A 17,346-nucleotide genomic window follows, 5' to 3' on the forward strand; every position below is an offset into this window, starting at 1 on the left:
TTTTTTTATAAAAAGTGCTAAGATCACATGGAGGTGGAATACACTATGTGTGCATATATGGGTTTTTTTTCTGGGTACTCCAACTTCACAGTCCATAAAAGTTAATGATAGGTAATTTGGATGCTAAATTGCCTCCTAATGAGAGTGTGTGCAGGCATGTGAGTGTTTTTGTCCCTTGTCAGTCCATGGTGTACAGCAAACTTACTCTAACTGAGTTTTGCAGCCTAACATTTCATCGTTGCGGATGGTAGGATGTTGGCAACTTCTCAGTGTGTACATAAGCTTCTCTGAGGCAACTGCGCAACAATTGCAGCTCTTGTTGCTGATGAAACCAAAAGCCAGTAAGAGGTTGCCAGGCAACGCTGCAGCCTCTTTCATCACAAATCTCCTTCAAGGACCTGCCAGCATCAGTTTGATTTTTTTTTTTAAGACAAGATAGGAATAGCATTTGTAAACGAGGATGTAAAAAAAAAATCACATTTGGCTAAATTGTGTCATCTAATACAGGAAAATAATTCCAGTTAGAAGCAATAATTTGATCCAGTTACTTATTGTAGCCTTTCTAGCAGGACTTGCACACATTTGCCCGACGTTGATGCACCACTGTCCTTGCAGAACAATAATGTATTCTCCTGATCCGGGTGTTAGCGAGTGCTTTTTGCTGCTGCCATGTTGCTCTGAACATCAACAGAGGAACAACAGGTCAGTCTTAACAGTCTGCAGCTTTACTGAGAACACACCACCAAAATGTCCTACAAGTTAGAAAGTTTAAAATCCATGTCCTTTCAGTGAAATTTCATATGCTTATGGTACACCCACATATTTTCCTGTAGCAGGTTCCGCAACTTTCCCAAAAATATTTTCCATACATTCTTTAATGGGGTCTTGTAGACATTATACTCTCTGAACTTTTATCACATTAACCACAAATTTTGATGTAGTGTATTAGAATTTTACATGATGTTTGAACAAAGAAAATAATAAAATAAAAATAATGAGTATAATATTGCAGTGGATGGAAATTACACGATTTTGAATATAACATTTTGAAGTTTTCAAATAAAATTTTAAAGTGTTTGATGGATTGTAGCCAAATCATCGAACTATTTACTCTGATATCCATTAAAAAAATACTAAGGGCAACTATCTACGTTCAGTACTTTGAAATGTAATTTAATTTTAGCATAAATGTAGCTATTCTATGAAGACCTCAGATATTGTTTTAGCTCTGGTGTTATGACTGTGCCTAATCCTTTTACAGTACTAAATGCCCACAAGGGCCAAAGATTGCTTTATCATTTTATTTATAGATTTTTATTTACTCACATTTGCCAATTTAATAGTCTTTTATATGTGATACTTTATATTTTTTAATGCATATCCTTTATTTTTGGAAGTATTTGGTGTAAAACACTAAATATCGTTGTTCCTTTGTTTCCCTTTAAAACACTTTGCATTACCATAGGAATTAGGCTACACCAATACATTTACTCTGTCTTGCCTTAGAAAACAACAATAATTAGTATGAAGACAAAAGAACATCTTAGGCAGGTTGGATCTACATTTATGGAAACAACTAAAGCAAGACTTGTTCCATTGGCAGATTTTCCACTTGTAACATGGGAAAAATCTTTGTTACAAGTGAAATAATCTGCCAATGGATTATAAGCAGATGGAACGCGTACTTTTTCATCAATATTGAAGAATTATTGACTTAGAACAAGCTCACAAGTCTTGCTGAAAAGTTACTTGTAAATTAGTTTTGTCTCATTTCAAGTGTACTGAGATATTTTGTCAAGAAACTAGAATGAAATTATTTGGTAAGATTGTGTTTTTGCAGTGTGAGACTAATATTAAAATTTTTGGCCTGACTAATACATTACCATAAATCCACCATCCCCAATTGTAAAACATTGGGGTGGCAGCGTCATTGTGTGATAATCATTTTCTTCTGCACAAAAGCCAGTCAGTGTTCATGAATATCTAGATGGAGCTCAGTTAGATGCTAGGCTGTGGCAAAAGTAAACCTGTTAGAGGCAATAAAAGAAGGCAGAAATGACCCTGCACATAAAAACCAGGTCTTTAAAGAAATTAGATCAAAGCATATTCATACATTAGAATGGCCAAGTCAAAGTCCAGAGATAAATTTGTTTGAGAATACAATTATGCCAAGACTTGCCAGCTGCCGTCCATTCAGTTTTGCTTACCTTAAGCTATTTTTCAACAAGAAGTAGGTAAATAATTACCTTTTTATAAGCTCTGCATAATTTTTGCACTGTATTCCATTAGCTATTCATAATTTCTAGTTATTAGAAATTACATAGAAAAAAATAGTGTCAAAGGTTCTCAGATCTGGATGTCCAGGTTCTCATATAGCTGACAGGTGTGCAAAAACGTTTCTCTCTGATATGGTTAAATGAGATAGGAGGTTCTGTTGCCAACTGAGACAGGATGCGCTTCTGTCCTGGGACTTAAAAAAGATAAACCTGCTAACCTAGTTGACACTAATCTCAGAGAGGCTCACCTTTTCACCCTCTGGATACACACTCTCTCTCTCTCTCTCTCTCTCTCTCAATCTCTCTCTCTCTCTCTTGCACACACACACACACACACACACACACACACATACATTTTTATTTCTATCCATATTAGGACTTTATTTTGACATCTGTTTATTTTAGTAAATGTATTTTGCCTAACTCAGACATTTTCTCTAACCTTAACCATCGTAGTATATTCTTAACCCTAACCTTAACCGAAACCGAATTAACAATATTGCTTTTATCATTGCCTCTTATATATATATTTAGCAGTATATTCTTATTTGTGTATTTATTGTAGCTTTTTTTTACCTGCATGAGTAATACTGGTATGTACGCACATGTCTATATGGGTGTATGTGTATTAAACAGTCACACTTATAGTTTATCACTATTTTTTCTATGCAATCTGTAGCCAAGCAATGACATTTTGTTGCCAAATGAGATGTGTCCTCAACTGTTGTGTTTTTGTGCAGTGACAATTAAATAAGTCTAACTGTTTCCTCTAACCCTAAACAGGATATTAGAACCAGGCTTTGGTCCCACAACAAGAAGTCAGTCCCCACAATGTGGTATGTGTTATCAAAATGGTCCTTATAATGTATCAAATACAAAGACACACACATGCGCACACACGCACAAACACACGTGTAAGATGCCTTTCATTCTTCACAAGGAATTGACTTTCATTCATTTCTTTTTTCATTTTCAGTAGCTAAACTCTATTGAAAATGTACAACCATGATCAAACCAAGCTTGACCCTCATACTAACCTAAACTCAGCTCTCAAGCGTGATCTAAGCCAAAACCCACAAATGCATTTAAAGAATATTAGGACAAAATGTTGGTCCCCACTGGGACTAATGGTCTGCAACGATTGGTGACAGTATCAAGGAATGTCCTCATTAGTTAATAAAAACCAGGTGCACATATATTTTGGAAATCTTTGTTTTTTTAATCATTATCTAATTTTTGTTTCTTGTTCCCATAGTACATTTTTCTCTTTGACCTAATTTCTACTGAATCTTCCCTGCTCTACTTCTAATCTTCTAAAGGATTTGTGACCGATTCAATTCCAGCCAGCTGTTTCAGATTCACAACGCTCCACACTGATACTGTCAGCTCTGGTATAACTTTACAAGAGTCAATAAATCTTCAGACAAATCACTCCTGGACTGTATTCTTGAATGACTCTCCCATTTTTCATTTTATTTTAGTGTTCTTTCCCCAAAAGTTGTTAGTATGCCAAAATCTATTACTGTTTTTTTTTACAGATATTTTAATCATATCTTAATTTTACACCTTTTATATTGGAAATATGTATTAAAGTTTCAAGTTTCTTATTTATTTATTTTTTTAATTATAGTATGTTCAATGCTAGGCTGTTTTTAATGTCTACCATAAGTAGTCACACATTCAGTTAGGCTAATCACAGACCAGAGTCTTGAAAGTTTAATGTTGGAGTAAAAATGTTTTTGCCATATGTTTTTATTTTCTTGATTTATTGTGGGGTAAAGGGACACTGGAAGGTTCATTGACAGTGTTCTGTTGCAGTCTCTTCAGTGGTAACCCAAATATTTAACAAAAGTTTTAAAAAATGATCATGTAAAAATGTTTCTATTACTAGGTTTTCAAAGACCAAGCCACACAGAAAACCAAAGCAGTGAGTTGGCCTTACTATGTTCATCACTCCTCGCCACCAGGCTGTGCTGAAGTCTGACTGGGACATACTTTGGTGAAGGCGCCCTCTTAACAGCTCCCCTTTATTCCATAAAATCTTTCATCTGGAAAAAATTCTTCACAGAAAAAAAGGGCCAGGAAAACAGGAGAAAAATCCCATGAAGCCAGGCACTCTCCGATCTCTGTCGCGGAAAAGCCATTAGAGAACAGAGGAGCTTCCAGACAACAAGGGGGAACGAGGAACTGCAGGATGAATGGCAGAAATGCGGTTATGCTTTCATGTGAAGGTAAACAGGTAATTACGAAGACGTTCCCTGACAGACTCTGGTGTGATTTACAGTAGCGCTCTCCCAGTGCCAGCTAGCAGCTGCGGTGAGACTCCTTCACAACTTTAAATCAAAAGCTCCTCTGAAATTAAGAGGGCCTCTCCATTTGATGCTGCATCTTAAAATTAAGGAGCAGTGATTTAGGCTTATTGGCGCCTTTACATCAATGTGTTTTTTTTAAGGGACACCACAAATAGGACAAGATATCTAGAGAGGATTAAGTGCTCTCACGGTGGGAATTAAAACTAAGACTCGCAGAGTCAATCAGATTCAAAGTAAGGGCGGGAAATTTATCAATAAACAGCTAACTATGTGATTAGAAGAAGGTTTTCATTTGGCTAATGTAATTCCGAATTTGGATTATACCAAGCCTTTGGTGATAAAGCAAGTATGAGTGGCCTTCATAAGCCCCCGTTATCCTATCTAAGCCCACCAGTCAAGCGTAAAGGCAACAGCGTGTAAACACAGCAGCAGACTCATACTCTGGCCACTAAGTTTTTCAACCATCAGCTGTTTCACAGTTGCAACATAATAAGAGCTGTTTTGGCAATAATTTGGAGGAATCTATGCATGTATTTTTTTATGTGAAGTGCTTATATTTCTCTCTATGTCTTCATTTAGTCTAAATTCACCTTAGTTGGACTTCAAGGCTGAAGCTAACGGCTCATCCGACATTAGCTATTAGCTAGTCTCTCTCTCTCTCTGGCCATTAGCTAGTTTTTCTCTCTCTCTCTGGCCATTAGCTAGTTTTTCTCTCTTTCTCTAGCCATTAGCTAGTTTTTCTTTCTTTTTCTAGCCATTAGCTGGTTTTTCTCTTTCTAGCCATTAGCTAGTCTTTCTTTCTCTCTCTCTAGCCATTAGACCAAAATGAATGTATGCAACATCTTCTGCCTCAAAATTTCCACAGTCAATGTCATGTGTGAAAAGGATAGGTGGATTAATACAGCTTTATGCGTCAGTGACCATTAGCCTTGTAATTAGGAATTGCTATCTTGAGAAAACAATGATAACCTAGTATTAGTCTCTTGTGAAATTGTAAGTGTTAGCATCTGCTAACAGCATTGTATCATAAATTTTTCCATTTTCAGTTTAAGTTTTTAAACATGATGTTTTTCTGCTAAAGGTGAGGGAAGTATTTCTGATAACAATGTCACAGTATCATACTTTTAAGAATCCAAACAAAGTAAACAGGTATATGTTTGTATTGGGAGACTACAAAGAATCATATTGCTAATTTAAGCAGGAAATTAATGTTGGAGGTGGCACACTGCCATTATCTTCCTGACTAAAGCATCTACTGAGAGTGATACATGTAAAGCATTTCCTGTCAGAGTTAACATCTGACATGAAAGTAAAGCTGTGTAAAAGGCTGTGCTAAAATTATGACACACTAAGTAAACACAGTTTTACTTAGAGTCTAAAACACTTAAGAGTGTCAAAAACTTTATTTTTGACACTTTATTTTTACTTGACAGATACTTTCACTAGAAACACTACACATTCTGTTCTCGGTAGATTTCTTACAGGAACAGTTTTGGTGGCTGACCTCTTCACCTCTTCCAACCTGTGTTTCCCATGTAATAAAAGGTCTTCTGGGTAAAATACCACTCATTGTAAATGTGTCAATGGCTTAACAGCTTTCAGATGAATTATTAGCTTTTCAGATTGGAGTTCAAGAGACTGGTGGTCAAGAGACACATTATGACTTCATCATAATGTGTTGGGACTTCAGATGGACTAGACTTTATGTTTGGCCTTTGACACCAACTAATTTACAAGTATGCTAAATATAGTATATGCCAAGAGTTGAACTTTACTTCAGAAAATGCAGAACTATTCCTTTGAGAAAGTTTTTGAAACATTCAATACTGTTGAGAAGAAAGTGAAGTGACTCTTGAAAGTTATGGTTAATCATTATAATGAAGGCAATAGCCCTTTTTCAGCTTTTCACAGAATATCCCTTTGTTTCATCTTTTTTTCCCTTTACAGTACAATAAAAAAGTTAGAAATAATAATTGTTTTAAAGTTGGGTCATGGTGAGCAAATGTTCAGCAACAACGTATTTTCTTCTTTAAAGGGCTTTATGTGTCTTCTTCCAAACAGTCAGTGTTCTCCTTTTCAAGCCTGTGTGGTTTTGGACAAGGATGGCTTCCCAGCTTTCTTCTGTAAAGCAATGCATCCAAACCAGTGAGAACTGGCAGCAGTGTTGACTCCTAAACCATCCCACCTGTCTCTACTGGTGGTCAAGAGACTCACTCCAAGAGAAACTCTGAATCCATGTGAAGATAAAAGATAAAACCACAGTCTTTCTTCAGTACCAAAGTGTGTCCAGACTTGATCATAATGTGTTGGGACTTCAGAGGAGTCACGTTAAAACACTCTGTTTCCGTTTGGAGATGCCTCTTACAGGCAAACTTGAAACACATGAATGTGGTCTTTTGGCATTTCTTTGTTGGGGAAGGAAAGGGCCAACAGGAAAAGGTCATACACAACAGCTGCCTCGCATGGCCACCGAGTGTGGATCGGCCAGTCGCTCCTCTAATGGCTCAGGTAATAAGCTGTAAATACAGCTTATGTGGAGTAATATCATTATCACATCTTCTATATTTAGAACGGTGTCACATGGTGAGTCTCGTTCTCGTTGTGCCTTTTCTCCTCCGTAGCCGTTTGGATCTAGGACAGGTTGTCATGTGACTTGAGTGACTGACAGTTTTATTTCAGCCAGCCAGGGATCCAGTTGGACCGGGCCACGCAACGGGCCTTAGTGCTGATCGCTGGTCAGACCGCTGATTTGCTGTTGGTGGATGCTGCCTGAGTGGCTGTTAAAAGAGAATTTGATGAGCTCTACTCTTTTTTTGGGGTCCATGTAAATCCCTCCACATTCAACAACAGCTTTTTCTGGCTTTCAGTGTGGCCAGTTCTGGACTGTATTCTGGCTGGGCCTTCTGGACCCAGAGGGCCACTGTGTGGATTTGAGAGAACCCACCTGAACATCATTGCGCGTTGGCGAACGTCTGAACCCAACGGGTTCAGATTCAAACAGATGAGTCATGGAAGCCGTTATGAATCTGGTTTTCATATTATTTCTTTTTTTATTGAATAAAACATCTTTAGTTTTTTTTGTTGTTTTTTTAACCAACTGAACACGACATAACATAGCAAAAAAAAAAAAGAAACATCTATTGAGAACATATCCTTTTGAAGCCTGATCACAGATTCAAAAGCACCGCAACATCTGCAGTGTCTGATACATTTATAAGAAGTACAATCATAAAAAATATACATACAAGACAATAATTTTTTCCAAATGTGTAGTTTTTGTAAAAGTCTGCGAAAAATCCGAAACAGAAACTTGAGACCCACGATCTCTAACACAAGAGGTGACAGGCAGACTGGAGCTAGCTAGCTAATTAGCTGTCAGGACTTCATTAAGTGCAGATCGACGAACATCACCTTTACAATCTACCAACATGAGCATTGAAGACTAAAGTGTGTTTTCAGAGACAACGTAAAAGTGATGCGTTGGTGGGGAAACCTGCGGCTCTATGGCTAACCCTAAGTTTTCACATTCTACCTGCCATTTCAAAAAGCCGCAGTGCAGTTTATGTTTTAAGGTGAAGTGAATAATTGTCTCTCTCCCCACTCTCTACTTATAGACATATATCTAAAAATAGATATATACATAGAGATGTATACAGGTTTTGTCAAAATGAACAAGAAATGAACACCAAAAAGAACACTGATGAACACCAAATAAGGCAACCTAAGAAACACAGGTTGCAACTTGAAATCTCCTGTGGCTGGTATGTGGATTTCTGTCTCCACACTCGTTTCTTTCTTGCTCTCTCGCTCTCTCTCTCTTTCTTAATTAACATTCATTGAAACAGAGCAAGTGTTGAAAATAGACCATTTTTGTTTTCGCCATAAAGGTTGCAAGCTGCTACAAGTTGAAATATAAGCGTGAGTGTAACACGTTCGCTACGGCAAAGCGCACTAGCCCTAAATAGATAAAACCCCATCACCAGCTGCACCCATCTCTCCAGACTGATCACTCTTCCCCTTCTTTGCTTCCTGTCTCTCCTCCGGTTCTCCCCCTCCGTCTTCAATCGGCTCAGCACTCCCATCAGCACATTGTTAAACTTTAGGGGTGCGGCTAAAGGTGTCTGGCACTGAACACTGAACACTGAACCCTGAACCTGGCGGGCCCCCCAACCCCCAACCCTGGCTGAGTTTTTGAGCTCTTCGGCAGCAGCTGAGGAATTCCCTGTGAGGGTGTTACAGCAAACAGAATCTCTTGATCTGAGGTGTCTCTGGAAATATCCTGCTATTATGGGATGAAGCCCAGCGACCACACACAGCAGGACCTCCCTCGGACCCTCTCCTCTCTTGCTTTTGATCTGCTTTTTCTCGGACAAGGGGAGAAAAGAGAAGCACCGCTGTACAACATACACAGAAGATAAATACCAGTTGGGAGTTGTTTGGTTGTCGTTGCTGATGATCTGACCTTTCTCCTAACTGCCACAACAGTACTCGGATAGGATATCGTTTGCTGAGGATAATGTTTTTGAATCTGAAGAATGTAAACATTGCAAAAATACCTTTCAATCACACACTTGGCTGCTACTTTAATGAAAATTCCAGCACCAAAGCATGGTGCCCTTTTTTTTTCCATTTCAACACTGACTGTGTGTGACATCACAAATACATTCAGAAGCATATGGGGGTGTTACCAGAGCGGGGTCACATTGCCTGCTCACTGTTTTCCTTGTCCGCTCAGAGGCAAGAGGCACTTAGAAACTAATACATGTTCACATATACAAACCGGTATGACAATAGTTTCATATTTGTGTTCAGTTTTCCCAGGTCAAAATTGGGTTGCAATGTCAGAAGTGGTCCAAAAAGATTCTTTGGTTGCAAAGGTGCAAGGTGGACATAGGTGACCAGTCAAGAGGAAACTGGCTTCGGTTCAGGGATGCCGAGTACTTGGTCAGGAGCCTTGCACACACACGCACACACACACACTTCTGATTTCATCCTGAATGTCTGTGCGTGTGTGTGTGAGTGTTAATTTGCACTGAGCAGACCACCCATAAAAGCTTTGCTGGAGTTAGCTGTCAGCTCGAGGACGGCAATGCAGCTGTTCGGTCGGCAGCCTAATTGGTTTGTGACAGATTCGATCAGTCTCTGTGACAGTTCTGCTGCTCGCTTCGAGGCTAGGCACAAATTTGCATTCAGCCGTCGCTTTCAATATACCCAAAATTAGCTGCTTACAAACACCTCCTCTCTTCCAGCCCCCCACCCCACCCCCACGCCCCCGTTTGGCCTCGGTGGGACGAGGTGAGGTCGGTGTTTGAAAACAAATGTGTAATATTCACGCTGAAAACGCGGCAGCTGTTCTGGATGTATCATTCATACTTTATGTATGAACTAAAACAGAAGCTTTGATGCAAAACATTAAAACAGCAGACTCTCTTCTGTCAGCCGTCAAACACGCCTGACAGATCTGAGGCCATAATGGTTGCGCTCACTCCTGTTTAAAGAAATCAGACTCTTGCCCTCCTCCTTTCCCTTTGGGTCGACTCAGTTACAGGGCAGCCATGTGGAGTACGCAGGCTGCTGGCAGGCAAACACCGGCTGCACCTGCGCTATGTAGTAGTTACTGAAGTTACCGTCAGCCACATAAGGAGCAGGCTGGTAGTAACACGTCACATTAGCCACGTTCGGGATGACGTTCTGCTCTGCGAGGACTCGCACCGCCAGCATGGCTATGAGCCCGAGGGTCTGCCTCCTCTCATGTCCCATCAGGCACACGGTGCTCTCGTTGACCACTCCGTGGAGGGTCATCAGGTAGTCGTACTTGCGGTCCTCCAGTCCTACAAAGTGGTTCTGAAGGTAGGACTCCAGCTTGCGCTGCTGCTCTCCAATGTCGGGGAAGTCGATGAAGAAGCGAGAGCACATGTAGCGCTGCAGGGACTTCATCTCGGACTCCGACGCTGGCCGGAAACCCCTCACCAGCAGGTGACAGTACTTGAGGAGGCCCCCGCCTCGGATCTCCTCCGGGTTCCTGGTGCAGATGATCTTGTGGCGCAGGTGGTCCAGGGCCTCGCCGAAGTCGCCGTAGACACTCTCGCCCACGATGGTGGGGTGGAAGGTCTCGGACATGGGGTTTTCAGAGCACTCGTAGAACAGAAGCAAGGAGTCCAGTTTGATCTGGAAGGAGTCCACGCTGAACTCAAACTGCCGCCGGAGGGAATCCACGAACTTCAGCTCCACGTTCTTCCCCCGGTTGTTGGAGAGAGAGATGAGGCTCCAGCGGTCCGAGTCGTTGTTCACCTTCACCATCTTTTGCACGTAGGCTTCCTGTGGTTGAGAGAGGAAGGGGATTGAGAGAGGTGACATTAACACTTAAGCAATGAAAAATCTACAAGATGAGCACGTTTGAGTTTTAATTATGTAACAGTAAGTAGTATTTTAATGTTAGACATGTAACTATGACATGTTTTTTACTGAATTAAAAACCTTTCAAAGACATTACAGTCTAGAAAGGCTAAGAGGGAGATCCCTTCTAAATTGGTTTATCTCTATCCTCTTAACCCCCTTTGTTTTACTTTCACTTAAAACCACTAACTGCACTTTAAAGCCAATAGCCTCTGTGAAATCAATCCTAATATCTTATAAACCAATAGAAAAGCACTTTTTTCAAACTATATTTTGCTGTTTGGTCCAAACCAATACTCAGACAAGACAAACTCTACCTCCTAAAAACCAACTTTCACAGATTGTTTTCGTGACATAGGGCAACCGGTGTGAGGTTGTTTTTGTGTTATTTGTCTTTTCTCTCTCTCTTTTGTCTTAAGCAAGATTCCTCTTTCAAATATGTATGAGCAAACACATATTAAAAGGCAAAAATGTTTGAGGCGGCCAGTCAACTCCTTCTTAAGCCTTTAATGATGACAAATAAAAACAATGCAGAATAGCGTCTTTGCCTCAGCACTTTTTTTTTAAACGGTGTTTTGTAAAATTCTTGCCGGAGAAATCGACATTTCTCTAACCTATACGTGTTCTTATTGTCAGTGTGCAGCATCTTCTAAAAGCAGGCAGCAGATAAAGTAGCGAGTATACCTTCAGAGTCAACGGGGTTATTTTCTCTTTGTTCACACAGTCGGGTAAAAAATCCAGGAGGCAATCCAAAACGATGTCTTTTACAGTCTGGAACTCGCTCTCGCCCTTCATGTCTGCGCAGAATATGAGGTCCAGGTCCTTGTAGCCCAGCCCGCTGCCCTCGTGCAGGACGTGGCTGGCCGCGGAGCCGTTCAGCCGGACGTCCCGCACGTGGATCTGCTTCTCCTCCATCCGGCTCCGCACCACCTTGACGATCTGCCGCGGCTGCATCTCCAGCGTGGGGAAGTTCCCCCGGCCGTGGATCGGGATGGTCTCCGTGAGGATGGCGTCCAGCCGCTGCACTTGCTCCCAGCTGAGGACGCTGACGCTGCTGGCGTCCGCGTCGCACACCCCGCCGCCGGGGTTGGAGCAGCAGGAGCTGCTGTCGTCCTCGGACATGGTGGTGGTGGGTGTGGAGGCTGGTGGAAAAACAAAATCCTCAACGATTTGGTAGAAAGAGAGAGAAAAAAAATGAAAAAGTTTTCTCAAGAATTGTTTTTTTTTTTTTTTTTTTTTAGTCTTTAGGCGATAAAACGTGCAAATAAAGATGCTGGTAATATAAACTGCATCGGGGCTTCTTAGAATGTTCCGCGAGTGAGTGTAAACATCTATGACTATATGGGGAAAAAAAAAAAAAAAAATTTAAAAAATATATATATATTAAGAACCAACTGTTGATACTGATGACTGCTGCGGCAAGTTTTCAGTAGTGATCCAGTTGAGAGAGAAGAACCGCTGCACGGACTTCTGGGAGAACAGCAGCCAGTCAAGTCAACGGAAAACACGAAGAAGAAAGAAAGCGACCTCTTGCTTTTAGGACATTTGCCCCGGTGTGGCCGTCAATGCGTCCGCGTGTCGCGCTTCACAGTCTTTGAAGGTCGGGGATGATCCAACTGGGGGGGCTTTGCCTTTCCGGCTGTGACTCCATCGCCCGAAGGCACGCCTATGATTTCACGAATTTGCATGAATAAAGCTTCTCTCCGCGTTGCGCTTTTTTTTTTTCTTTTTTTTTTTGGCCCAGTCCTCTTCCGTCCAACGGTCAGCCCCTAAGAGGAATCTTTTGGATTTTTACGCACGGCTCATGCATCATTTTAATGTCTCTCTCCGCACACCCCCGCTGCCAGGAAATGATCCCTTTAATACAGCTCGTGTGCGCTCCGGCTGCTGCTTTCTTCTTGACTTTTTTCGGTTTAACTTTTTTTTTTATTTTTCGCCCCCACTTTTGTTGGGGGGAGAGAGTTCGCCGTTACCAGTCCCACTCGACGCGCAGCAGCGCTCTGGAAGAGCTGGGGTCTGAAAGTCTGAGGATATCAGCAGCGTCTCAGCCCGCCCCTCTGTGAGCCCGCGGCTCCACATTATAACAACCTAACGAGCAGCTGCAGCCCTTTAATGCGTTTTATTAGTACGTCGAAGCGCGCTTTCATAAGGAGAGCGCGTTACAGTGGCGTTAATGCAAAAATAATTCAATAAAATTCACTATCAAAGTAGGATATCGCCTATGATTTCCAGGGTCATTATTGTTTAAAAAAAAGAAGTCTTTCGAGCTGATAAAATATTGAAGAAAATAATCACGACTCTAAATATTAGAGCCTTTTCTAATCTCCCAATCGTCTGTTGCCTTTTCTACAGTTCATGTCGTGTCCTTATGTCGCCCCCTGTAGGCTTGTTTTGGTCTTGAATTAATGAAATGCAACCCTAGAGATTCTGTAAGAGCCATAATGACAGATATACAGTCACATAGAAAAAAGTAAATACATCATTTTCATGACAGGGTCACAGCATATTAAAGTTGATGTGGCTTACCAGGTCCTAAAATGATATTTTCCCCAAGAGCAAAAAGAAAACAGACGATATAATCTACTCTGTCAGTATTTATTAAGCCAAAAATGGAACCCATATGGGAAGTAGCAGCTTCTGTTCAAGTATATTTGATTAAAAGATCCCCAATAAGTATAAATACAGTCAACTACAGACATCAGCAGCAGTGATCTATGGAAAGCCATTGTTCCATTCAATTCAGTTTGTTTCACTTTGGAAATACGTTCAATTCATATGCAGTTACATAACATTAAACAGGGTCCAAATTTAGTTAACGTAGTCAACCATTAAGCCAGTTCAACACATCGCAATTAATCGCAATGTAGCAGAATTCAAAATGTGTCTATGAATCAATGACCTAATGGACATCCGTCCTCCAGAGCAAGAATCCGGCGATGGTGGGAAGGAACAACTCTTAGGTGGTGCCCATCATGGCGGGTATAAGGCCATTTTCAGACACTTTGAAGTCCATTAATCTGCTCGCAGAAAGCGCACTCGCATCTGAATCGTTTAAATCAGATGGCAGCACTAACAGCTCAATTCACTGTCTAACATGGATAGTCACCATGAACTCTTCTACATAACAAAACGACACCTAAAGATGGACGAAGATCGCAAAAACGCCCTCAAATCTATAGTGGACTAGATGAAAAAGAAAAATGAAAACAGAGCCGGAATCAGTTGATTCAAAGTCCTCACCACAAATTAGGATGTATTTATTTTTTTGCTAAACCTGTTTTTGTACTGTTTTGTTATTTTAGCTGGGGTAGCAAACTCACTGGCCTTTAAAATTGCACAAATTGAATGAAAATAAATTTGTTTAATGGAAACACTCCAATTAAAAAAAAACATGTTTTCGATAAAAAGTGGTTGTGCTAGAATAAGTACATTTCCATTGACCATTTAATAGCAAAATTTGATATTTTGAAAAGAAAATAGCTTAATGGAAACATGGCAATTTTGAAAAGGAAAAAAAAGGGACTCGTTTTCTGATTAAAAAAGTTATTGCATTGTGATAAGATGTTTCTGTTTTGTTTTGTTTTGTTTTTTGTTGGTCATATCAAAATTGGTTTATTTCGCAAAACTGCAGTGGAGACACTTTTTCACCTCACGAGTCACGTTATCAACAACCGGACGTTGCCACTGGCGCAAACCATGAAGAAGAAGTCGACAGGAAGTAGTTGGAGAATGATGGGATGGCATGTTTTTTTTTTAATGACTTATTGTGTGTACAAACTTATTTACATGTGATTTTAATTGCGGTTCTAAGAACAACGCAATTGTGAAATCAAACAATTTCATTTCAAACACAAATTTCAAACACCGAGTTAACACAACATTAACAAACAGTCAGACGTGCGGAATGAGTGACTTAAATTGCCACCATTTGCTTTTTCAGAACCCCTCCATGTAGCAGAGAGTGAAAAGTGAGGCCATCTTCCTGTCAGATCTCACCAGAAGGAAAATAATCCCAGAAAGAGCAGCAAATCTGTGACCAAACTGCTGAAAAGGACGATGGTTTTGAAGACCTTTTGAAGTTAAGACTTCAACCCAATAAAAACGGTGTGATGAGACCTTCAGACAGCTTTGCAGAAATAAAAGCATGCAGTAAGTCCGTTGTTCAGTCCTTAAGTGCCATCAAGTGTTTTCTGATTAGCGAAAGCTATCCAAACCAAACTTAGCCCGACGGGAAAAACCAAAGCATAATAACAGACTGTTCCACCACCGGCAGAGTGAAAATGTCATTAAACTCAATGATTATTTATGATCCTTAATGATTACTATGGAGGAATTTTGTCCCGTTCTTCTTTGAGGAATCATTTCTAATTTTAGCCACATTGAAAGGTTTTGAAAAGAATACGTGGACTACTTCAGGCACATGTGTCAAACTCAAGGCCTGGGGGCCAAAAACGGCCCGCCATTGCTTTTGTATATGGACCTCTACACTCCTGATTCCAAATTATATACATCAGTTCTTTCAGCTTTTCGTAATTCCGCAAGAATCGATAGTAATCTGAACATTTTTTGAACTGAGTTCATTGCAAGTTTTTTGCAAAACTGACAAAAAAACAAAAACAAAACTGGATTCGGGTGACTGCTAACTCCCACCTGTAGGTGGCAGTACTTCTTTCAACTATGACACTGCTGCCTCAGCCTTACTTGATGTCAAGTTTGTCTTTTTTTGGTAAATGTGAGACAGACCTTTGTGTTCTCCTTTGAATTTACAACCAAAAAAAAAACTATTTTGGCCACTTTTCTTTCTAATTGTGGAGTAATAAACACATTCAATGATTCCCGCTTCTTTTTTATGACCTCCTTTTAGAGTCGTCAATACTCTCTCCGAGATGGTTTTGCAACCCAAGTGAAAATGCCATTAACTTTCTCATTTCTTCTTGATTTAAAAAAAAAAAAAATTTTGATGATTTGTTGCATTTTGAAATTTTTGAGCTTACATCGTGTTGCCAGACAAGTTTTACTCAAGTGACAGTCTTGGTTTCTCAGGTCCATCACCAAACAGACTGACTTGGTGAAAGCGTTGTCCTCTCATGAAGACCTGTAATCTTTTGTTTTATTTTTCTATGCTTTAACTTGGCTTGCGTCGGACGAAAACAGCTCTCTGAAACCGAATCCCACATCTGGAAATATACGTGGAACTAGTTACAGTGGACCCGAAGCAGGCTCATCGATGCGTTTCCCAGGTGCGGAGGCTCGGCCGCTTACGGATTGGACCGGCTCCCACAGCCACACCGTCAGTTCAGAGCCAAACAAAAGTCACCATTAGAGACGAACAGCAGGTACACACACACACACACACACACACACACACACACACACACACACACACACACACACACACACACACATGCACACACACACATGCACGTTTGCATGGCTATCTTTGTGCGGACTTTCCATCAACCTCCAATCATTTCTACAGCCTAAACTTTACCCTTATCCTAACCATAACCATAATTCACACCATAGTCCTAAATCTAACCACTGAGCCAAAAACAGCACACACACACGCACGCACGCACGCACACACACACACACACACACACACACACACACAGCACCACTGATGAGATGTTTTGTGTAAATACGACTTGGCACCTCATTACTCATCGTGAAATGGAGGTCTTCACGTATTGCAGATTACTGATAGATGGGAATGAGTCGACGACAATGATGATGATGATGTCTGGAAATCAAATAGAATTCCCACCTCCTCTCTCTCTCTCTCTCTCTCTCTCTCTCTCTCTTTCTCTCTCTCTCTGCTCATGTCTTTCCCAAACAAATCAGTTTGTGTTTTTCGGCAAGCAAAGGAAAGAATACATTAAAACAAAACAAAAAAAAAAGACAACTTTCCAAAGACAAACCCCGCTTTCTTTGTCATTTGCAGAGAGACGTATTCAACTCCTCGAAAAGCAATCTTTTACAGTCGCACAAAGTTTCTCCCTGGAGTCCATGAAACATTGTCTGGACAGCTGAGCCCGGTAAAGAGAAAAGGAGAAAAGAGTCTCTTGGCTTCCCAACATCGTTTATCTTCCTGTGTGAGTTACAGTTATTGACCATAAAGTTTCTGTTTGCTGTTTCCTTTGAAGTTCTTTTTCTCCTTAGATCGGGTCTGTGTGCCAATGTCGATGAAAAAAAAAATCTTTTTGATCACTTAAAAAAAAAAGAATTCCAAAGTAGGATTCTGTAAATTAACCCAAATTAATTTAAAGACTGTCTGACACTTCATTTACACTCAGTGTTGCTTTTTGAGATGAGCTGGAGTGTTTAAGAATTGAACTCAAACAGGCCATGTTTCCCTCTTG

The 17,346-nt window shown here is 40.5% G+C and overlaps 1 protein-coding gene across 1 annotated transcript; it reads right to left on the minus strand.

The window, feature by feature from the left end:
* Positions 1-7,613: 7,613 nt before the first annotated feature.
* tent5aa (terminal nucleotidyltransferase 5Aa) lies at positions 7,614-13,231 on the minus strand. Its single transcript, XM_014998000.2, has 2 exons — positions 11,669-13,231; positions 7,614-10,906 (listed from the first exon to the last, which is right to left on the minus strand). Exons 1-2 carry the CDS (start codon positions 12,104-12,106, stop codon positions 10,127-10,129), a joined length of 1,218 nt encoding a protein of 405 aa, XP_014853486.2. The 5' UTR covers positions 12,107-13,231; the 3' UTR covers positions 7,614-10,126.
* Positions 13,232-17,346: the final 4,115 nt, after the last annotated feature.

This window comes from Poecilia mexicana, unplaced genomic scaffold, assembly GCF_051168715.1.
Source record: "Poecilia mexicana isolate PSO_F unplaced genomic scaffold, ASM5116871v1 scaffold_16, whole genome shotgun sequence".
NCBI classification, from domain to species: Eukaryota; Metazoa; Chordata; class Actinopteri; order Cyprinodontiformes; family Poeciliidae; genus Poecilia; species Poecilia mexicana.